Source organism: Candoia aspera, chromosome 3 (assembly GCF_035149785.1).
Source record: "Candoia aspera isolate rCanAsp1 chromosome 3, rCanAsp1.hap2, whole genome shotgun sequence".
NCBI classification, from domain to species: Eukaryota; Metazoa; Chordata; class Lepidosauria; order Squamata; family Boidae; genus Candoia; species Candoia aspera.
Window position 1 is genome coordinate 64,686,219 of NC_086155.1, and position 23,919 is coordinate 64,710,137.

General features: G+C 37.0%; 3 protein-coding genes across 4 annotated transcripts in view; 1 reads left to right on the forward strand and 2 right to left on the reverse strand.

Annotated features, from left to right (window-relative positions):
* Window positions 1–23,919, forward strand: part of DIO1 (iodothyronine deiodinase 1) — a 141,907-nt gene that overhangs the window by 26,199 nt on the left and 91,789 nt on the right. The window lies entirely within an intron of this gene.
* On the reverse strand, window positions 2,710–9,922 carry LDLRAD1 (low density lipoprotein receptor class A domain containing 1). 2 transcript variants are annotated; one of them, XM_063300133.1, is made up of 5 exons: window positions 9,439–9,527; window positions 9,005–9,105; window positions 7,291–7,428; window positions 4,082–4,210; window positions 2,710–3,226 (listed from the first exon to the last, which is right to left on the reverse strand). In XM_063300133.1, exons 2-5 carry the CDS (start codon window positions 9,042–9,044, stop codon window positions 3,078–3,080), a joined length of 456 nt encoding a protein of 151 aa, XP_063156203.1. In that variant the 5' UTR covers window positions 9,045–9,105; window positions 9,439–9,527; the 3' UTR covers window positions 2,710–3,077. The 2 variants fall into 2 exon arrangements, with proteins under 2 accessions (XP_063156203.1, XP_063156202.1); XM_063300132.1 differs by lacking the exon at window positions 9,005–9,105 and having other exon boundaries at window positions 9,439–9,922.
* TMEM59 (transmembrane protein 59) lies at window positions 15,295–23,764 on the reverse strand. Its single transcript, XM_063297985.1, has 8 exons — window positions 23,534–23,764; window positions 21,233–21,338; window positions 19,667–19,764; window positions 19,389–19,541; window positions 19,044–19,125; window positions 17,477–17,561; window positions 16,353–16,461; window positions 15,295–15,968 (listed from the first exon to the last, which is right to left on the reverse strand). Exons 1-8 carry the CDS (start codon window positions 23,720–23,722, stop codon window positions 15,816–15,818), a joined length of 975 nt encoding a protein of 324 aa, XP_063154055.1. The 5' UTR covers window positions 23,723–23,764; the 3' UTR covers window positions 15,295–15,815.

Sequence of the window (23,919 nt, forward strand, 5' to 3'; positions counted from 1 at the left end):
ATTTACCAATATGGCTACTTGGAATTTGTTTAAGTACATAATACACCCTGTGCATAGAAAACTATACTTGTTCTCCTTTAAAATACCTTGCTCAGGAAAACAAATTATGAATTTAATAATGCTAGTATCATGGATTATAACTACTAATATGAAACAGAGTATTAAAATAGTTGCTCTTGGTAAGAATCTCTGATATTTAAGGTTGAGGGGTTGATAAACTCAACTCAGCTTTTTCTCTGTGTATAGCTGTTTTTTTTTCTCTTGCTGCTAGTAATTGCTTCCAGTATCCCCCACTTTCTAACTTTTAGTTCTCCCAAACATCCACTCCAGTTGAACTGTTGCCTGTAATTGCCCAGATGGGGAATATACAACCTTGAGGCTGCAAATGGCCTATGGAACCTATTTTTTCCAGACCCCTGAGTTAACCATGTTCACTAAAAATCAGCACAGTTTTCTGCCATATTAAGACAGGAAACAGGAAATCTGACTTCTAGGGAGGAAATGGTGAACTTAGCGGAGCCGGCGATTGTGGCGGAATGAAGAGCCAGCGAGTAGACAGGCTTTTTGTAAGTCCTCTGGACAAGGAGAGGACTCGAGATTGCCCACAAGTGCTCCATACAATTGTTCCTCACAAGGAGACTGCGAGACAGTGGTCTCTGGCGGGTTTAGCGCTCTGGGAGATGGAATAAATATCTTGCTGAAATAAGGTCGGTGCCTTCAAAAAGGACACTGGGTTCACATGCTTCCTTTCCTAATCACTTTTGGAAATTGCTTGTTAACTGCTTTTCCGCTATTGGGAACCTTTGGATCAACAAGTTTTACAGCCCTGGGTGAGTTTCCTTCAATCCTTAGCAAAAGAAGTTTTAAATACAAGTTTAAGAACTTAAAAAATATTTTGGAATAAACAGCAAAAGGTAATTAGAACTTTGATTTTGAAAGTTACAAATGAACTAAGGGTCCAGATAGATTTGACATAAGATTTTGGAATTAATTATAAGAATCCTTCTTGTGGAAAAATGCTTTTGCTTTGAATTCTGTTAAGAAAAACATGATAGAGAGACTTTGAAGGTTGGACGCTAGAGGGAACCAGAAAGAACTAAAGACTACAATTAAAGGAGAACACTTAAATTTGAATTACTAATACAGAATGAAGCAAAATATTTTAACATTGGACACATTGAAGGATATTTTTTGACAATGGAGCCAGGAGTTAATTTTAAGAGTATCTGCCTCTATAGATAAGACTTTGTTTCAAAGATGCTATGAAAGAGTTTTATCTGACAAGATTGAGACTGATCTGAAAGTGGGTTTTAAAAAGACAGCCTAGAAGAATGATATGGAAAAAGATGCTACACTGGACATACAAAAGAAACTGGCTGATGTCTTAATAATTAAAAGGGATATACAAATAAACCAAGGAAGTGACCTGGATAATCTTCCTATATTGGATTTACAAAAGAGGCTTGTTAAAGCTTTGAAGAATTTAGTGAGAAAGGACAAAGAAAAAATAAAAAAATAAAGTTTTAGGACATTATTTGAATGGATTAAAAACTAAGATTGTTAAAAGTACAGGAAGAAATACAGAGTTGACTTATTTGATCAAGGTTAAAATAGATACCTAGTTACTTCTGGTAACCCTTAATGGACTTTTGCTGATAAGGGATGAATGATAAGGCTTTTGGATGCTGTTTATAGTTAAGATATAAGAAATGGGATGAAGGGGGTATTGTATTTTAAGAGATGGTGATAAGTTATTAAAATTGCTTATTCATGTTGTGATGAAGGGGGAAGTTACTTCTTGGTATATTTTCTTTTTCCTTTTCCTTTCATCATCCAAAGACAGCTTCAAGGGGCTTTAGCTCTCTTAGGCTTTGTCATCCAATGTCCTGTTTGGATAACTAGCTGGGAATAGAAGCAGGATAGAGAGCAGCAATGGGGCAAATTTCATGCTGCTACAGCTTTTTGCTAACTCAAGGAAGGTGTCATAACTCAGTAGTGGGAAAAGATCTTCAGGGTGAATTCATTCTCTGGCAGACTTACATTACATTACAAGACAAAAAATAACAGCTAAGATTGATTTAAGGGCTATTTCATATGTTGAAGAACCTGAGTTTTGATCCAATGCTAAAGAAATCAATATACCACCATAGTCTGAACTTAAAGCATTCTCACCAAACAGCCTGTAATCTTTCAAGAGAAAGGAATCATGAAAACATATGAAAAGCATCTTCAGCACAAGGTCCACACAGCCAGTCACTGCTGATCTCATAATGCCTACCAAGAGCAAGGTAACAGCTAAGTGGCCTGGCACACTTCAGAGTGTGATGGCACAGTTACTAGCATAGCAGTTCTGCAGTAATTCTGATATATTGCTTGAGCTTCCTCTTATATTAAAGGTATGCATTCTGACAGTGTGCATCCTGTTCCATGCAGTCTTCAAAAACCTTTGGTGCAACCATTTGTTACCAAATGGTGATTTTTCAATGTGATAGAAAAGGACAATTAATAAATAATGATTGAAATGTACAAAATATATTTAATTGAATTCAAATTTAGTTTGCTTTGATCCCAGTTTGGAGTGTGGCTCCTGGCCTGCCACCTAAATGTCAAATGTGGCTCTTCTCCCCTGTATTTAAACACTCCTGTCTTAAATAACTTAAGCTGATACAAGATGAAAGTTCACAACCTTGGATTAACAAGTAAGTTGCTTTACTGGTATATGAGCATCTGTGCAAGATTTGAAGATTATAAAGACTGAATTTGAACAAGTCACTGATCCGGAAACAGCAGGATCTGGCTCTGTGACAAACTGGATGAAAACCAAGAACCCTTTGTTCCATCATGGACTGATAGCTTCACTGTGAGAACTAGGTGAGTGCAGCGCAAAACAAGTGGATCCTGCAACCAAGCAGGGCAAATGCTATAAAGAGCAACAGCAACTGATAGAGATGAGCATATCCAGTACTGCATAAAATATTCTTTGTGAAGACCCTTTAAAATTATCTGCAATTCCACCACAGCATGGTGCTTGGTGGATTGCTCTTTTCATCTTCTCCAATGTTATAGTCCTTATCTGCTTATCTTGTACACAAGTATTCATCAGACCAGTCAAAGCAGTGTTGTATTCCATCTCGGCAAAGACTTCTAGGAATGCAGGTACAATAATCGTAGAAGACTACCAGGGTACATCTCCATGATTGAGTTCCACAAGGAGGACAGTTGGCTTCTACAAGATTAAAAAAAGAAACCACACATGAACACAATTTATAAGACTTTTCTTCCCAAAAATCATACAATGGTTAGTGGGTAATCCTATCTAAGTGTAAGGGTCCCCCAGCCAGAATTCTGAAACATTGGCTGTTGACAATGCTCAGTTAGACTTATGAGAACTCTAGCCCTAACATACCTGAAAGACTCAAGGTTGGAGAAATCACCATAAGTCAAAGAGGACTCTGGCTCTTTTTAACAAATTTATGTCAATTCGTTCTCTTGATCTCATTTACATATATTTCAGAAAAAAATTCTGCTGGTCAGTGAATAATATAGCAGCCCAGCATTTTATGTTCCATTGTGCTTCCTAGACAAACATGATCTGCCAGTTTTGTATTACTCCTTGAATATATTTGGCCTGTATACTGTGGGAGGGCATGTACAAAAGAATGCATACACCATAATGGTAAAGCTATTTTAAAAACCCTTAGTGGGAGCTCATCATCTTATAATTACATCCATCCAATTTTTTTCTTGGCAATGTCATGGAAGTAGCTAACCATTTTCTCATCCATTGGTCAAAGAGAGAGTCAAAGGCCCTGCATAAGGAAGAGCATCAGCAAGGCAAGAACAGCCCAGCCAGAACTGCATAGTTCTATGCTGTGTTACATTTAATTCCTTTGTTCTGGCCTTGAATAACCAGTCTTCTGTTTCCCTTCTGGTCTGTGTGTGCTTCACCTTCTAAGTCTAAGGGCAAGGTCTGTCTTCCCTTTTTAACTGATTTAAAAAGCTTTTGGAGACAACAAATGTCTTAAACTATTAATTTTATTTAAAACCTTAATTTTAATTTTTCAGCAAATAAAGGACTCACGTGGCCCTATTTCATCAGAACAATCTCCACAGTCATTAAACCCATTACATCTTTTGTCTGCGTAGATCCAAAACCTGCGATTGTTGCAATAAAATATCAAGTGTCCAGGAAGACTTTTTGGCAAATCACCTACCAAACCAAACAAACAAATAAATAAATTTAAGCTTGCACTGGGGTAAAAAAATAAATGATTCCTTAAAATGTGATCTGTCAGGAAAAAATACTGTATTAATAAATAAATCCAGAGCTCTTAATTATAAGAACTTCAGTATTTAAGGAAATATAAGGAATATCCTGGCTTGTCATGCTCCCAGAACATCTGATCCGACTCACATGCATGAATGGAATCAACATGGGTTGAGATTTGTGAGTCAGTAGAAGTGGGAGGGGGGACAAGCCAGGAGTGCAAAGGCATCTTGTTTGGACTATCTCTGGCATCCAAGGTCAACCAGCAGAGCGGTTGCAGACATCTGCACAGAACTGAATGGACTGGCACGGAAAGGGGGACTGCATACCAAAGAAGGGGGAGGGGATTGAGTTCATTGGGCAGTTTAACGTGTGGAGAGTGCAGGAACTTCTATTCGCAACTTTTTCCCTGTATTGCACACTACACTCCATTAAAGAGATTTCTACCTAATCACGTATGAATCGAATTTAACGGGAAGTTGAGTAGGCTGTCATCACATGGCTATGTCAATGGCACATGGATTTTTTTTTTTAGAAATGCACAGCTGTTGGGCGCCAAAATATTTATTTATTTCAGACTAAAATCGATTGCCCACCCCTGGTGTAGCAAATGATGTTCTTTAACTGATTCTTTCAATTGTCTGTTGCTGTTTTTTGGCTTAAACTTTTTGAATGCCAAGTTTAAATGTTTTTATATACTGATTGTAATTATAAGGTATATCTGCAAAAAAAATCTAGTTTCGCCTAGTTAATCTGTCCTCCTGAATTGTTAACCAGAAATTGGAACACTAACTGAAAGGAATTGAGTACCAAGAAGCCCTGGATCTGGGTTGCAATAGAGTTATTTCTGGCACAACTTAAGCTTGTTATCTAGCTCTCTATCCACCCATGAGTATGGCCTTTTGGAGAGTACAAAAGCAAAGGTTCCTGGTAAATGAACTTGCAATCCAAAATAGGATGCATTGATCAAACTTGCAGTTTGTGCTAAACTATGGTTTACTGAATAATCCACAACTGTCTGTGTTCAAACAACATCCTAAGCCAAAAACAAACAAGTCGCATGGATGGGTGCCCACAGCATTTTCAGCTCTAAAGAGAGCTTACAAATCATAATTGCTGCATTGACATAACATGCAATGCTCAAAGAACACATTAAAATAAAGGCTGAATTCCCACAACTGAATCATAAACTACTGTATCAATTCCAATTCAGCCTAACCTAGCATGTTGGGCATTCCAAGTCAGAATGCCTTAGTGCAATGAATGAATCTAACCTCTGAAAACAACAGCAGAAGTGGAAGCAAACAAAGTGGGAGGTGGGACAGTGATCAACACCTATTGATATATTTCAGTTAGAAGCAACTTCTCAGATCAAACCTGTTTATTGTAATCTTAAAACAAAATATCAATTTTTCAAAAAGGGACTACCAGGGCTTGCAGTGATAAGGCTAAAGAAATGCAGAATATTTGAATCTTGCCTTTGACCATAGGCTAATTTTAATTTTAATTCAAAACATAATATTCTAGGAAACTCAAATGTGATGTAAGCTATCCAAAGTCAATGAAGATTTCCTTCTAACTTCTCATTTCCTGCTCTTCTTTGCTGTATTTTCCTCAACTATGCTAGCAGATAATCAGGCCCGCAACTCGGGTCTGTGTCACCCAGGGCAAACATGGATTCTGCACCCATTTTGGCGCCCCCCCCAGTGCGGTGCCCAGGGCACATGCCCCGCTTGCCCCCCACCCCCCGCCCCCAGTTGCGGCCTTGCAGGTAACCTTTTAAAAATCCAAATGGGCTCATCTTCAAATAATCACATTGTAAAACTTGGTAGACTATATGTTTGTGGGATGAGTGTCATGTTCATCGTTTCAATGTTTTGCATACATCGTAACGTTTCGCATGTCACTTTTCTGATCCAGGTTTGCTGGGTGGAAATTTCCAGCCGTGCCTGGCTGTAATCTTGCTGTTGCAACTGTGGAATGTTGTTTGGGCTATTGGGCATGTTCAAGGTTACTTTCTCAGGCCGATGTGGGTAACGGTTTTCAACACCTGGGAGGGGGTGGTTGTTAAGGAGGGGGCGGGGCGGGACTGGCTTGGAAGCGAGGGGTTTTAGTTTGTATTTGGCGCGCTTTTGCTCATTCTCAGCTTTCTTTGTATTGCACACTATTCTTTCAATAAACCAGTTATCATTTAGCATCTACTTGTGAGACTGAGTCTATTTGAATAGGCAAACGTGACAATGAGATGGAGAGAAATTATTTGGGGCAGAGGATGAATGCAAAAAAGAATTGATAGCAAAGAAACCTCCATACTTGTTTGCAGAACAGTGCAACTATATGAAAAAGATTTGCTGAAATGAAAAGTATGTGTAGGTACAATAGGAAGAAACCAAAGAGGACTAAGATCATTTTTATTCTTAGTTCATTTCTGGTGGTGATTATAGTGTTTTAGCACATCATCTGTTTCAAAAAGTACAATGACTGTGTGCTCTGCTTTTCTCTAACACTGCGCTTGCCCTGGTGTTATGGGCTCTCTCTTCAGCTTAGGAGATCTTAATATTATTTGCTAGAACAGTGGAATAAAGGGATCTTGTTTAGAAAAAGAATATTAGATTCGACTGAAAGCCACAAATAGTCAAACTCAAAGGTTGTTGGGGAGAAATGACTCAAAATATTAACAGCAACTTAATATGCAGGCTGTATAAGCATCCTATACAGCAATATAGAAATTAATATGCAAATGTGTTTGCTGTTTTACCCTTGAGATCTGGTAGCTGTATTGTAAGCTACTTGTTTGCTTTAAGATATAGCATAAATAACCAAAAATTCCCTTCTACATAGGAATATTTAGGATATTCTAAATAGGAATAATGGCATGATACATTAAAACTGCAGCACTAAAAACATTTAGCTTCTCTTTTCTCATTGGATCACATATTCTTTACAAGGAGTCTAAGATATCCTAGAGAAAAGCATTGTGATATGAAGCAGAAAAGAGGAAGGGAACAACATAAGGTTCTTACTACATAATGCCTTTTGTTCATCTTCTCCATTTGCACAATTTTTTCTTGTGTCACAAACTTCGCTGGCTGGAATGCAGGTCTCTCTGTTATCACATAAAAAGCCTGTCTGATTATTGGTAGTCACACATAAACGGTTAACTGAAAAATGAAATCAAGAGCAAACAAATTGTAGGAACTGCCACTAAATAATCAGATCTGACAGTGCTATATACCTGTATGATATTGATGAGATTCAAATTAAGGTTTTAGACCTATAATCAGTCTTCAAACTTACCCTAATTCCTTCTACATCCCTTTTCTATTAGAGATGAATTTAACATGATTTCTGCAGAACTGTGACAAAACAAGACGACACTTTTACTAAAGTAACCTACTGAATTTCACACCCACAAGATGTGAATCCCACAGTCAGAATGAGCTCTTATTTTATCCAACCCAGGCTGGCTCTACCAGTAGGCAGTGTGAGGTGATTGTCTCAGGAAGCTAAGTTGAATTTTATTTATTTAGTAAATTTATATAACTGCCCATTTCATGTACGTGACTCTGGGTGGTGTACAAAGTTAAAACCATGAAGAACAGTATTGTAAAACAAATAATCAAAAAACACTGAGCATTCAGTGTTTTGATGGCTGCAAGATTAATTTGACTAAACCATGTACCTTTTAGTGACAATCAAATTCAGCTTCAAAAGGTGTGGAACTTAATGCAAATCAGAAACTGACTGTCTATCAAAGTGGAGTTATTAATGCTCAATAAGGTAAATGTTGGCCAATTATAAGCTATATTATGGATGTTACATCATTTGATTGAAGAAAGTGGTTTGGATTACTATATAGCTGATATATAGTTAGGAAGTTTGCAGTATCTAAGATAGTGTTTCTCAACCTTGGCAACTTTAAGATGTCTGGACTTCAACTCCCAGAACTCCCCAGCCAGCATGCTGACTGGGGAATTCTGGGAGTTGAAGTCCAAACATCTTAACGTTGAGAAACACTGATCTAAGAAATCTCTTTTATACTCTAAGCTTGTATAAGCATAGAGGGGTTATATAGGGTGGCTCTGTACCTTCCCCCTGATCTTCCCAGTTTGAGCAGTGAAATCTGAAGGGAGGTTACAACTACATCCAACTGAATAACATCAGAATCTCATTTTAGAACTTCCCTCTTGATGCAGGTAAATCAGGGACGGAGGGGGACAGGGATAGTATATGAGGCCCCACTGCCCTTCCCTGCTTATGATACTGACAGCCTGTCCTGTGTAATATAAATGTGGTATTCCATGAAATTAGTTGTTTTTAAAGAAATAGATGCATTTTTATTAAGACGGAAATAATTATTTTTCAGGTGTATCATTTAGCTTCTCCAGATTTATTGGACCCAGTTTACTCTAAACCCACCGTAACAGTGTTGCCATGCTCAGCTGGACAAGGAAAGAGGTGATCAAGTGATTCATTTATGGGTTGCATGTTCAATGATGGTTTACCTGAATACAGATAGTAGCAGCTGGCTGACCTAGCTTTGGCCCAGAAACTAAGCAGGATCAGGTCTGGTTTGTTTTTGGGTGGGACACTACCAAGATATACCAGGGCTGTAAGTTAGGCTCGGAAGTCAAAAAAGGTCCTAGAAGGTGGCGATGACAAAACATGTCTATCCTATTGCCAAGAAAACTACATGGATATGTTTGAAAAGTCAACCGTGACTCAAAAGAGACTTACTTATGCTAGGCCATAAAGCTAGAATAGGCATTCCTTGCATTTAGCTGCAACCATGGCAACGCTCTTTTGAGATCAGAGTATCTGAATCAGTCCATGGACAGCTGTTTATGGAAGATACATACATATAATAGTAGATCAAAAAGCGTCCAAAAGTAATGTCTCAAGGGATAGATATTTCCCTGATAGCAAAACAGTACAAAGAGCACAGAAAGCATGTTAGTTACTCTGGAGTGGTTACATGATGGCACATCAGAAACTATGCTTTAAAAATGTCCATTGCTGGTTACATTGATCAACAAACAGGATATCCTTTCTTCTAACCCTTGATATTTCAGACAACACTTTCACCATCTGACATACTGAAGGAGCACCCACAATTTCTCCAGTGGTAAATGTCTAGGTCAGACTAAAACTGAAATCTGGAAATAACTGACCTGGGGTAGGAGGAGGAATGCCAAGGGTCACAGCCAATGCGATGATAGCAACGATTATACCAAGTATAGTAAGACTAATGGCAGATACACAGATGCATCGTCGAGTGCAAGGGATCCATGCAAAACACTTTCTCCAGCAGTCTGGTTGGTCGTGAGTAGTACCTGCCGTTGAAAGAGAACTACTGCAGAATCCACACACATACTGGCTTCTGCCAGCTCCCATCAATTAATTTCTTTCTAAAACACCTACATAGGGCCATTGGGAGTGGCATGGGGGGAATACATGGATTCTTAACACCATTACTATTTACTTCATATAGTGAGCAGCACCTCTCTGACCCTGCCAGATCTCAAAAATGTAAGCAACTTATACCTGACTAGTATTTGTGTGGGAGACTACTAGGAATACCAGGGCTGTATCTCAGTGGGAAGTAAAAGAAAGATCTCCCTGAAGATGGCCGTGTCAAAGCACTTCTGTATCATTGCCAAGAAAGCAGCACTCAAGTTACCCATCATCTGATTCTGACTTACAGGAGACTTTACTTTTTCCTTAATATCAAATATTTATGCTTAAAGTCTTTGCTCTTGTCATAGATCATATGATCCCATTCATGTTAAAAATAACGCCTGTATAGCTGCGTGTATCTTGTAATATTCTCATTTGTCCAGATCCCCAAACATGTTAAAGCAAAATCTAATGCAGTGTTTCTCAGTCTCAGCATCAGGGAAGTCGGTGAAGAAACAGCCCAGAGTCAAAATTCTAACTCTTGTTCTTTATTGTTTCTACCATACGCAGAATCTTGCCATACTAAAGGTTCCTTTTCTGAGCCACAGGGGAAAATACCCCTGGGAATCTAAGGCGGTGCCAGCCTGACTTTCTTCCTCAGCCCCCCCTCTGCACTCTCCATGCTAAGCAGGCTGTGACTTCTTTGATCAGTCTGGAATGCACTCTACTCTCCCCCCTCTCCGAGCTCCATCACACTCAGCAACTTTAAAATGTATGGACTTCATGCTGGCTGGGAAATTCTGGGTATTGAAGTCCACACATCTTAATTTTGCTGAGATTGAGAAACACTGATCTAATGGGGCTTCCTGTTGCCTTAATACCACAGAACAGCTGGTGTTTTGCAAGGACCATTTTGTCTAGCAGGAACTCCAAAGTGATCTTCATCAAATTATATGGTAACATTTAAGAAATAAATACATTTGCCTTCAGACCATTTATTTTAGAAATTTAGGGTTCCTTATTCAGGCAGTATTCCTCAGGTTGTTTGGAAGAGGTTTTTTGAAACCTATTTGTAATGTTCCTTCCCATATGGACAAATTGAAGACTGAATCTGGATCTTCTGCAGGTACAGTGTGTGTTCCAAATCATGCCTCTTGTTCAGTGAACATACAAGAAAACTGAGGAAATAAACAGGATTCCAAGCCCAAGAGAAATATATTTTATCACATTTTGGGTTCTCCCCTCCTGACCTTTAAGTAGCTTATGGAGAATAAATACCATTTCTCAACATTTCCACCGTCATCCGATACTGATGAATGATATCAGATCCTTCCACTGATACTATCTCAGAGGAAAATCATGTCATTTACCTTTTTGTTTCCTTCCCAAGTGCATATGTTTCTTTCTATTAGAATTACAGTACATACGGATGGATGTACACCCTGCAGGCCTTTAAGAAGGTGGGTAAGACCTGGTTCTTTCCCTGGACCTTTGGACTAGGATGAGTAGAGTCCCCATGTTGAGGAATTATAGTATACTTCTGCCGATTGCCTTTTTTTTTCTTTTGGTTTATTAGCTTTTAATTATATGTGCTGTTTTTGTATTTGTGTGTTTTGGTTTTTTTTTTCTTTTGTATGTTATCCAGGGTCATCTTGTCTGAGTTGGATGGCCATATAAATGCTTTAGATAAAATAATAAATAAAATTTCAACTGTTATCCTTTTATGACATAACTAAGAGTCTATCTTGAAATTCTACGAAGTCTTTTACTCCAAGTTTTTAGAATGCTAGAACAACCTTGCACAATTTGATATCTCCAGTTGTTTTGGACCACCACTTGCAGAATCCCCAGCTAGCAGGACTGGGAACACATGCACAGGAAGAAATAAAAGAAGCTGAATAATTTAAAAAATGCAATCCCGTTTTCCATTTGTATAGCCACATTTCCTTCCTTCCTTCCCTCCCTCCCTCTCACTTCGCTATTCTAGTATCCTGGAAAATACAGTAATGGTTACAGCTAAAATATACAGCATTTTATTAAATTAATTAATATTTAGTATGAATCTAGGCAACGATACTTCTTCTCTGTTCCAACTTTCACAATATACATTTTCTAGTTGTAACCTAAGGAAAGTCATTTTTTAACGGGTAGCATTTTCTGTTTCTAACATAATTATACAGTATTAACAACCTTCTAATTCAAAACTGTAAAGATTCCAGGTGGCAACATTAGGTGTGTGTATTTGTGTGCCTGAGTCTGTGTATTTTCTACTTTCTCAAAAAGTCTCTTCAGCATATATATTAAGCATCTAGTACTTTGTCACTGAGTAAGTATTTAGAACTTTTTACCTTTCTTATCAGTAAGATGTGATTTTTCTGACCCCAGTGAAGCGGTATCAACATTCTATAATTGATAAAAATAAAATAAATATTGAGCCAAAATCTTCAAAGCAAGTAACTACTTTAGTAGCTACACCAGTTAAGGTAATAGATTTGGACCAGGAGGCCTGACGTTCAAGTCCCTGCTCAACCATGAAGTGCACTGGGACACACTGGAGCCATTACAGGGTATTGTTGTTGGATAATATTGGGGAAAACCTCTAAGTACACTACCTTGACCTCTCACAGAAAAGGCAAGATACAAGCAAAATAACTGAAATAAATTAAAAAATTAACTATATCATATCACATTGTGAAATATTTGGAGAATCATGTAGCTATCAGAAATATTCAATTCTTCTTATATTTAATTCAATTTCCTGCTACCAAAGTAACTGCACATGACATTCCAGCATTTGTGCCTTGTCTGTAGTTCATTTATAGAAAACAAAAATTGTTGTTTTAATCCAATAATGGTTAAAGCAGACTTTTCATATAATTATTCTAAAGATATGGCTGATTACCTGCGGGTAAGTTCTGTTCATTTTCCTTCTTGAAGCTGAGCAGGATTATACTGACAAGAAAGGGGAAATCGTTCTGACCATTCAATCATCAGTGTTAAAACAGTGCTGCTACTAAAGACAGAAAGAGGAACTAGCTTTTATTATGTGGTGTGTTTATTAGGAGACCAAGCCACCAGACACATACCTGGAGTTGTGTTACCTGGTTACTAAGAGAAACAGAAGAAGAAAAGAGAACGACTCTTTTCTTCTTTTAGGTATGACTTAATCCCCATCATGTCTAGGAAAATGGAAGTAAGCACAAAGCAAAAAAATCCTATGGTCTGTTATGCCTTTCAGTCTTCAAAAAAATTACCAATAATGGCTCAGCCACTGATGGACACATAAGTAAACTTCACAAATATTTATAGTATATGCTATAGGCAAGAACAAAATAGAGGAAGTAATTATAGGTTAGAACAATGTTACTTTCAAGGCTCAGGAAATAAACCAACATCTTAACTTTTAAATTATTTCCTTATATGTAAAGACAGCCATTGTGAAACAAAGCCCCTTTAGAAAGCTACATTGATTAGCATGAACATCGTTGAGCATACTCTTCCAATCATTGAGTGCTCACCTGTGGCTTTTTGTTCTTAATTAGCTAAACCTAGAATTCTCTTACAATTACTGAAGTAGTTCATAGCTGCAATTTTTAAATTGGATTTTTCTCTTTAACCAGTTTCCCAGTTAGGTGCAAAAAAGAACATGACATATTAAGAAATCACCAAGTTAGTTTTTAAATTTGTGACATTAATGGTATTGTGATTTTAATGGCATTAATTGAGAATGTTAAAAAATTAAAGAAGATACTTTTTGAACAGCATGGATTTAGCTGTTTGGGACGGGTAGAAGTATCTCACTTCTAACAAGGTATTTGCAACGGGGTATTTTCATGAGGTGTGGTAGTGTGCATACGCTAATATAATGAGATCATATGGAGTTCAATCTATATGCTATAGATTGCTATACAGCCCATTGTCATAATAATTGGGAGTTTTATGTGATTTCGCTAAACCACATAAAATCACATAAAAAATCATTTATTTCAATACTGAGTAACCCGTATGTTTTGCTTTTAATAAATTGCATAAAGAACTTCCTATATTTAAATTTAACCTCAAATTTACTTAAAATAAGAGCAAACGGGGACTAATTTTGCAGAGGATCTAAATAAAGCATATAGAATAACAACATAGCTAAGCTATAGGGTGGAAAGCCAGAAGTCTGCCTCTCCCAAAATCCTTCTAGACTTTACATCCTGGTTCCATCTTCCTACCTTGTGGATTGTGGCTTGGTACTTCCCAATGACACCATTTATCTTCTAGTATCTTCCCTCCAACCATGGTGGTGCTAGAGACATAGGTCTGTCACCACCTGTGCTATGTTTCTGTGATTAAAAGGGAAAAATGGGGGTGTGGGGTAGGGGAATGAAATAATTTCTATTACGCAACCCCCTGGCCATGTAGCTTATAAGCATTTGGCTAGAGGATCCACCCCTTCCTTCGTCTTTGGGAAACAGACCATTCTCACAATAAATAAATAAAATCAAAGTTTATTAAAGAAAAAGAAAATATAATCTTTTAAAAACTTTAAAATCTTTAAGGCAAACATTCAATAGTAAGGAGCTAAATAAAGGAGCTATTCAGAGCACAGTGATACAGCTTGTAACTCAGTTGAAGAGAAGATACAAAAGCCAAATGTTATGCTCTAACTAGACCACAGGATGGTTTGTTCTCCCAACCAGAAACTTCGTAAACAAGAGACCTGAGAAGTTTCAAGAAATCAATACAAATCACACTAAAATTATCCTGATGTCCAGACTGAAGAACAGATAAGGACTGAGCTTTAAATACCTGATTCTATAATTTATACAGAGAAATAAAGACAGACTTATCGCCACACAGTAAAAGACATTAACTTACTGCAGATTCTTGGCTAAATTTATTCAGAACCAGAATTCTCATGAGATAGATTTTTCCTGTCTCAATTAGGTGGACATCCCCTGGGTTCCAGGCACATCCACACTGTAATCAGCAGCTCTGGGAAGTCACTTGGAACCCTTTTGCCTTGCCTCAGTCCACAGCTTATGGAGTTCTGCCAGATTTTAAAATGACTCAAAATGTTTTTTTTCCCCCAACAAAGAGGGCAGGACCAGAATAATCCCCTATGTGTATGTGAGCGTTTTTTCCTTGTGAATATGTAGATTGGGAATGTCTACACGCTGCCTGAGAGGATCTGTATTGAGAACTACGTTTACAACAGACATACTTTGTAGTCTTATAGATCTCTATAGTTATGAAGGACTCAAATATCTCACTGTAGCTTAAAACAGATTAATTTAACACAACTAGGTCAAACTAATTTTCTCATTGAGGTATATTTTGAAGCATATATGATTTTATACTTGGTTACATTAGGATCAAACCAACCTTTGGGAAGAAATTTTGAGAGAGCTATACGAAAACCCATTCTCATAACATGAAATCATGTTTTCCACTTATGTGTCCATTAAGTTCATGGTAAGTATTGCACAGATGAAGTCAAATAGTACAGGAAGATTTCAAGCCATATTCTTTTTAGTAAAATTTTTTGAAAAATGGTACCATCAACCTGAGATGACAAACGTGAAGGAGAACTTTCATGCACAGAATGCTATCTAATTGTATATGGAATGCAATGCAAAAGTGACACCCTAATATATAGAGAGATTTTATTAAAGTTTATTTCTGACCCACAATATTTCAGAGAGGAAACAGGCATAAGGTTAAACAAAAAGTTTTAATTGTGGAAAAAGAGCTATTTGAAATATTAAAGAGCTTGCAAGCTATGCTACAAGTCATTTAATTTATCCACAGCTAAGGTAACTTAAAGTGCCTCTGACTACCAAAAAAATTATTACACTTTTTGAAACAGATTCCAAATATATTTTCTGACATATGTTCATAATATACAAATGTCAATGCATAGACAAATACTTATGACTTTTAGTAACCCAAGAAATGTAGACAAATGTAAATGCACTACAAACTCCTTGTACCCAATGTGATTTGCTTCACTGCTGAAAGAGGCTGAATTCCATTCCTTCTTTGATTCTGCAACTTTGGTTGAATCTGAGCACTTACCACCCTCCCTCAAAGCCTCTTCAATTTTAAAAAAGCCACCAGAATTAAGTCTAAGAATTAGATTAATAAATCTGTTTTTTTTTCCATTTTATATTGCTGATTGAGTTAAGTTAACTTTTGTAGGCAGAGGTCCTGCTTCCTGTTCATCAGCTTTACATTTTACTATCATGAGAGCAGAGGCTGGATATTGATTCAATTTTTGTTCATTCATATACTCCAAGTCTCCATAGATACTCAGCTTCTAGAAAAAGAAAACAAAATGTATTTTAAATGGGCCATTTAATTGCAGCTTTCATGGCAGAACTGTTTATTATCTGTGGACACAAACGTGTGCCGGGATATATGGAGGCCTTGAAATGACCATGATATGCCTCTGAGAGATCATGGTGCTTTCAACAGTGGATTCAGAGCGGTACTAGATGAAGCACCTCTCCTAATGTTTCTTACAGCCCAAATAGATATTAAAATTGCATACTTATTTTATGACAGGAATAAACAATTTTGTTTAGAAACAATTTTGGGTTATTTACAAACCCTAACAAGAGGTTTATCTGATCACATATCTCTATCAGAAAGAACCCGAATGAAAGTCATCATATAACATAAAGGTAATGTGATAAGTTACCTCAGATGGAACATACTGTTCAACAGCAGTAGTAACAGTTGCACAACAAATCCAAAGCAACACCAGTATAGAGAGGAGAAGAGTGGTTGTTAATATCCAACCAGAATTTCTAGAAGGCAAGAAAAAAGAATATTCCTAAAGACAATTGGAGACTTATTGAAATATATTTTCCATACATTATTTCCCTGTGTGAAAATAAATTTGCTCCTACACAATTAAACCCAACAATCTGCATCTGGTTCCAGAAAGAGAATTGCTATATTTGGGAATTTAAGACTCTCAAATAGCCTCTGTTTTAAGTTAGGAATGGATAACACACAGCCCACATATAGCAAAACAACTAAATGGATTAATTGTTCATTAAACAAAAACCAATAGAATAGGTTTGACACACCTATTTTCCAACCTGGCAAACTCCAAAGAATAAAAGTAGGGGAGATAAAAAATTCAAAGGCCTGCCAGTAATGCCATTGTTTCCCTGCCTCACCTCTTGTTGGAAAAAAATGAAAAAAAATAATTGTGACTGCAAAAATACACTCAGATCTTATCCATCAATGGTCCAATCTGTCCCTACATGCACTATGCCTTTCCTCCTCATTGTGACTGAAACAATTTCAGAAATCTTTAGTTAAACATAGATTTCTATTTCATCCGAAGTAGGAATGTTTGAGACAAACTAGGATGTCAAACCATGTTTTGCTCCATAGCTAGTACCCATAATTATCCAAAGTAAACCAACAAAATGTTTTCTTGTCAATATAAGTCACTCTACCATCTCTAATATTCCATTTAACCAGCAACATTATATGCAAGTCAACAGCTTTACTTCAATTTGGTATCACTTAGAGAACTATAGTACAGAATAGTTTGGATATGAAAGCAGTATTCAGTAATGAAAGAAGAGTGTCAGAAGGGAAGGGTGAAGCTTTATGGTGCAGCTTTCTACTTTTACAGAACAACTGGGTGCAGCATAAATAATCAGCTGTTAATTTGCTGAAAGTCTTGTCAAGAATCATTCAACAGAAGACAGAACATGATTATGTTAATTAGTCAGCTGCAACTAATAAAATGCAGGTAATTAAATACATTGCTTCTCTATTACTCCATATACCAAAAATACATACAGTGAAATACATTTGAAGAAACTCTCAGTTTCATCCTCATCAAAAGATCCTTTATGTGCCCGTGGACCTCCTGACTGTAAGTCTACTGAAAAAAATCATAGTACAACTGTGTTGAGCTTTTAACCATAAAATCATAGATATACAAGACAAATCTTTACGTTTTTCAGTCATATGTATTATATTATTCTGGAATGAAATATATAAAATTAAACAAAAGAGGGGGTATCAAATACCGAAGAATATATTTTGTGCTACCTGAAACATTTTCATAGAGCATTTGCAGCTTGAAACAAATCCATCAATGTGTTTGTAGAGTTAGTATGACTGAATATAATTAGCTAAAATGATTATTTGTTATGATTTTTTTATTCTCAGTGATTTTTTGTAGTACTTGTTATGCATGATGTATTGTGGATATTTTAGATGTTACCTATATTTTGTGAACTGTCAAAAGAGTGCAGCAAAATAGATACAGGATGCAGAGGTAAATAAATTGTGGAACATTACATTAGTCTGACAGTGGCTAAAACACACAGACACAGACACACACACACACACACCCCAATATTGGAAAGCAGAAGCACTGAAATCGATGGATTAGTACAGGAAAATATGAGAATTACCTTTGCTTCTCACATTATTTTGTTAGAATCAATAGAGTTCAGTTCACTTTATAAAAAATATTTATCTTTTGGAATGACAAATTTCAAGATAAGATCCAGACATATCCTTTTTTCCTAAGTTATATTTAAGTTGTGCTTTTGTTGTTTTTTAAAACTTGTTACAATTTTTTTCAGACATTTTGTATCTTTATTCTTTTTCAAAAAGACAAAAAAGATGACAAGTGTATATGCACACTCAGCTGCCTGATTCTATGCATGTTTTTCAAATTATAAATATTACTGTGTTACCATCCATCCAACTTTATTTCTTCAGCAGAAAATCCCTCTGCTAAACAGTGTAAGCAGTTTTTTTACTATGATAAAACTAAAAAGTTGGTTTGTCTTTCTCTATAAGAAATCCTGGAAGAAAATAGCAGCTAAAAAGATGTGCATATTTACATTTTTATGAACATGCTACATCTTGCTGGGGTTCAGCCACTAAGACAACAATAGCAGTTCATTTTAAAAAATATGCTTCAGCTGCTGTAATATAAACTGAAACTTAGAAGTTGTTCTGAAGTCATACTGGTGACAGCCTGAAGTTTAACCAGTATGTCTACACTAAGGAATTCTTCCTGAGGAAGTGTAAACATCCTTGCATGAAGGCCTTTGTAAATTACCAGTACAACTCTGGAGAGGCAGAACTCATTCATGCCATAGACATAGTGAGTTTTCACTTTTTCGCAACCATTGAGTTTCTTATAATCATTATTTGGAATTGAATCTTACCTGATATTCAACTCTATATTTTCTTATCAGTACAGAAAACCAATTAAAAAGTGACAAGAAATCCTTATTATTAGGCTAAACCCCCCCCGCACTTTTTCATAAATACACAGAAACATCTTTTTTACAATCTATGATTACTTCTGTTACATTCCCCAAAGTTCTTTCACATAACTTACAAGATGTTTTGGTAAGTGATGATGCTTTCAAATCTTGGTTTTCCTCATCAGGACTTTGTACATACTGAACATCTGGCTTTGACTGGAATTATAATAAAACCTTCAAATTAGAGTAATGGATGTGTACAAACCTAAAATCATCATACAAAGGAGTTAATAATACTAGTTTAAGCAGACACATACATTCTGCGTTACAGTTTGCAAGCATTTTAAAGTACAAACCTAATGATCTTAAGACTGGAACACTATCAAAAATAGGCAAATGTTTAATTTACAACTGAATAATTAGAAGCACCTCTGCACAAACCCCTTTACGTTCTAGTGGCACAACAAGTTAGCAGGTACCTGGAATATCAATATTTTGCCATCATCAGCTTGAAGATAGAAAGTCCAAGTGGAGGTAATAAAGCTGTGTGCAGTTTCCATCATATCACTCCAGAATGATCGTACAAGGGTAAGTGGGAAGAGCCGATGAATTTTTGGCATTAAAGACATGAGCTGCAAATAAACAGTTGATTTAAAAAAAAAACCTGCTCTTCACACTTGCATGTAAATCAGCTGCAGAATAGGAATACAAGCAGTGAACTTCCACTGCTTCTGATTTAACGGTTAAGATTACTTACTTGTTCACGTCTCAATTCAGCATACGGTAACTGATTCTGGCATCCAAGATGGCAAGCATATTGTTCATCAGACTGAGAGGTATATGCCTCAGTACATGCTGCAAAATAATATCAATTCTCTCAGTTTTAAGGATTGCACATTCCATAGCAGCCATGAAACACAGATGAACATAAAAACACTATTTAATGCTATAATTTTTGGAGTCTACTTCTTGACACACATATCAATAGAATGTGCCAGTGTTTAAAAAACAAAGGCAAATCGAAATCGAAGTCTTGTAAAATTCAAGAGCTGAAAAAAATCTAACTAAATGACATCTATTAAAAAGAGACCAGGGGAAATAATGGTATAGCTTTCTGTAGGTCCTTGGTTTGTACACTGTAGATCCTTTCAGTTTTGAAATTTCTTGGGATGCTACTTACCATACACTCCATTTTGTAATTATAGAAGGAAACGGGCAAAGTATGTAATCAGAAAAAGCATGTAAACAAACTATAGGGGAAAAATAGTGTCTTCCTGTAAATGTGTATCAAACACAGCAGTTAACGGTCTATTCCTACACATACTGATTTGGAAGGGAATACTACTCCAGTCAGTAGGATTTACAGCTGAATAAAGCACCAAACTATAGTGCACAAGTTTCAAGAACCGCCTCATCAAAGCAGAAAGCAAGCAAAACATCACCATGTTTATGTCTTAAGCCTAATCAACCATTAGAGATTTTTTTTAACGAAAAGGAGATACGCAGTTAAAAACCCATAGCCTTTGAGATAACTTTTACCTCTTTGAACCTTATAAAACTACTTTGATAACTTGATATTCAGTAGCAGACTCTGGATTTTCTTGAAGTTAACCAATAAATATATTATTATTTCTATATGAAGAGCTTGGTGAGGCAATATATTAACAATATATTAACAATCCAAGCTCTTCCTAGATGCCTTCTAAGGTCATCTTCCCACCCAGTTTTTAAAAATTAACTTCCTGCAGTTGAAAAGCAAAGCACTGGCCTTCAGGCATTACATCCTTTTCCTTTCCTTTTTCCAGAATATCTCTAGACCTTGAAGATTCTTTAGAAAGGAGAAGTATGGGGTAAACGAAGCTTTAACAGCAAGCCAAACAGCTTTTTAAAGCAGAGGGAGGTTAGTGGCTCCAATCACTAACTGGTAAGCTGGGAAGGGCTTGGTAGAGCTTTGGAAGTGCATCAGCTACAATAGGAGATGCTTTGCCTAGGGTGTGTGTTGCCTGTTTTGTTTGAAAATGGGGTAGCTATGTTTGTCTGTTGACTGGGATGGGTGTTTCTAAGTCTGACCAGTTTTCTTTCTGTGAAATAATACTTTGCTGTGGTTTATGGGGCTAATCTTTGGTACTTAGGGCTCAAATTTACACTCTGTTTTGTACTTAGTTTTCATGAAGGGTTTACCTGTCCTTTGTGACTAGGTAACTCCCTAAATCATTGTGACATTCTCTTTGCAACTTATCAGGTTACCAAAATGTTTCTACAGTCCTTTAAACACTGGGAAAAACCTTTATTATAACTTGAAAAAGACACTACTTTATATTACCAGAATCACATTCCATCTTGGTCCGATTCAAGTCAATTCCATCATCCACAAACTGACAAATTGAGAATAATCTGCAACCTCTTTGACATGCATAGAGCTCTTCTTCCTGGTAATTAAATATCAAATAAGTCACCATAACTATTTTGATAATCTTATTATTACATTTTTTCAGTATATAACATAAAATATAAAGAATATGCTAGACAGTTTAACTTTTATAATATTTCAGTCTATTGTTTCATTATATCATTTTCAACAGAAAGCCCAGGTTTTGAGAATTCAGATTTAACAGATGATGGGTTAGCAAGGACTGGCAAATGTTGGCTCTTGGATTAAATGGAGCCCAAACTCTTTCATGGGCCTATAGGCACAATGTCACAATTTCAATATTCTGCAGCAAACTACTTTATAACAATGGTATAATATTTCATTATTTTTAAAAGAGAAAATTTTATTGATTTGTTAAACCTCTGACTGGCTTGATAAAAGATGCAAGTGCAATAAATAAACACACTAAAATTCATCCCACTCCCACTTCATCTTTTGTAGTCCTTGGCTGGCCAAATTACAATAATTTAAGATGTGGTACCTGGCTATAAAAATAGCCCCTCCCTCCTTTAACATGGTTGAGAATAGTAACATTAGTTTTCAAAATAAAGTTATATATGCCTTAAAAATCCTTACACCTAAACGAATAATTGAAGAAAATCTATACAAAGAATTGATTCCGCACACTGCACACACAGAAGGTATCTTACAAGACATAACTTTCTTTTAACTACAGTATTCATAAATTGACTTCTAGTTCCATTTTGGTAGAGTTATAACTGCTGGATTCATTCTCTAAAAGCAATTATGTGTGGACTGCTATCAATTATGTGCTCAATACTTTAAAAGCAACTATGGGGGGACTGAGCACAGCATTGCTATAGTGGGCCACAATTATGAAATATGAACACATTTTAAAATCAGGAATATATTTTCAAGCAGCACATCAATCAGTGTGAATTAAATTTACATTAGCTACAGAATCTTCTGAGGCCTGAAAGAGAATACAATCAGTCTTGAAATACTAAACTCAAACTTAATTTAGCCATATGCCAGTGTCTCAGCATGCACAGCAAAGGCTTATGATTGTCTGAAATTCTTTCCATCCCATACTGCAGGATTCTGTATATGCCATGCTTTGACACACTGATTTATAAACAAAAAATTACATACAAAATGTATAAATATTAAGATTGTTAGACAGGTGGCAACTTGACTCTGTGTTCCAGTTTCATATTCCCATCACTATTTAATATATACATAAAACTGCTGCAAAAGTAAATGGATAATAAGATGCCATGAATATGCAAATAGCACTCAATACTATCCTTACCATCAGAGACTAGGGAGACAGCAGAGAACCTGATTCATTGCCTTATGATTATTGGAGGAATTAATATAAACCAGAAACTGGAAGTCCATTCTGGGCAGATCAGTCTGGCCACACCTATCCCTCAAAAAAGGAACAATGTGGAAGAAGAAATTTACTCCTTCCTTTTTTACAAAAAAATAGGTTCAACTGATTGTCATCTGTTCCATGCCAACAAAGCAAAGGAGAAAAGCGCATGTGCGTGTATGAATTTCACCTGTAACCCAGTCTTTCTGAACATGGCACACTCCAGACGTGTTTACAACTATTATCAGAGTTGGCAATTACACTGGCTGAGATTAGAAAGCTCTACTCAACCGTTTATCTGGAAAGCACCAGCACTTAGCCTGAGACCATTGAGAATCACTGTTCAGAAAAGCAGGCCATACATTTTCTAAATGAGTTCATGGACAACCCAAGCCCTGCTCCGCACCACAGCAGCAGGCGAGGAGCCAGAAGGAGCCTCTGTCTTGCTCTGGGGAAGATCCAGATGAGGCTTCTATACGGTATAATCAACCTGCTTCACTGACGAAATTTTAGCCTATTGTCTGCATGGCGTCCTTTTCCATTTGTAAACCTCTCCCCCGGAATTTTTATTATCCTCCACAGAGGGGGAGAGAGTGTGTGTGAGCGAGTATCTGTGTGCGCGTGCGTATGTATCTGTATCACGTATATATATATAACATACACATAATGATGTGTGTATGTGTATAGTGCGTGTGTGTATAGTGCGTGTGTGTATACAGTGGTACCACAACTCTCGACTCCTCTTTCCGGCAACGGCCGAATAACCAGCTCCCCGAGAGGAGGAGGCGTCCCGCAAGCCATTTGCGCGGCGGCTGATCTAGAGGCGAAGCCGCCACCGCCGCCTTTCCCTTTATTACCTTGGGGTACGTGTGGAGCGGGTAAGTGCTCTGGCACGTCCGCTGACACAGAACCGTATTTCCCAACGCCGGCTCAAAAGCCTCGGAAAGGGTATTCGGAGCGGGCTCCAGGTCAGCCCAAGCCGCCTCAGAGCCGAGAGCGACCAGCACGACGAGAAACCCAAAACGGCTCCGCCGCGCCGCCGCCATCTTGTTGTCAACTCTCCTCAGCTGTTTGTTTTTGCTACCCCCCTTCTCGAGCTTCCCGTTTCCGACTGACGCATAGCGCTAGAGAGCTACTAATTGTAAGAACTATTTGGTTGACTTCCGGGTTTCTCCACCACGATTCTTGTCTTCTCCTGAGACAAAAGTGGGCATAAGAAAAGAATGGACTCTATGCTAATTCT

Bases quoted from the DNA above. Each gene is read 5' to 3' on its own strand.
- LDLRAD1 (XM_063300132.1), bottom strand. From the start codon at position 9,661: ATGGGAGCTGGCAGAAGCCAGTATGTGTGTGGATTCTGCAGTAGTTCT. The intron at 7,429-9,438 runs GTCAGTTATTTC...TTCATTTTTCAG, and splicing joins CATTCCTCCTCCTACCCCAG to TTAACCGTTTATGTGTGACT. The intron at 3,227-4,081 runs GTGAGTCCTTTA...TTAATCTTGTAG, and splicing joins TTCTGATGAAATAGGGCCAC to AAGCCAACTGTCCTCCTTGT.
- TMEM59 (XM_063297985.1), bottom strand. From the start codon at position 23,722: ATGGCGGCGGCGCGGCGGAGCCGTTTTGGGTTTCTCGTCGTGCTGGTC. The intron at 19,765-21,232 runs GTAATATAAAGT...ATTATTTTGCAG, and splicing joins CAAGATGGAATGTGATTCTG to CATGTACTGAGGCATATACC. The intron at 15,969-16,352 runs GTAACTTATCAC...TTCTTTTTCTAG, and splicing joins AACAGTATGTTCCATCTGAG to AAGCTGAGTATCTATGGAGA.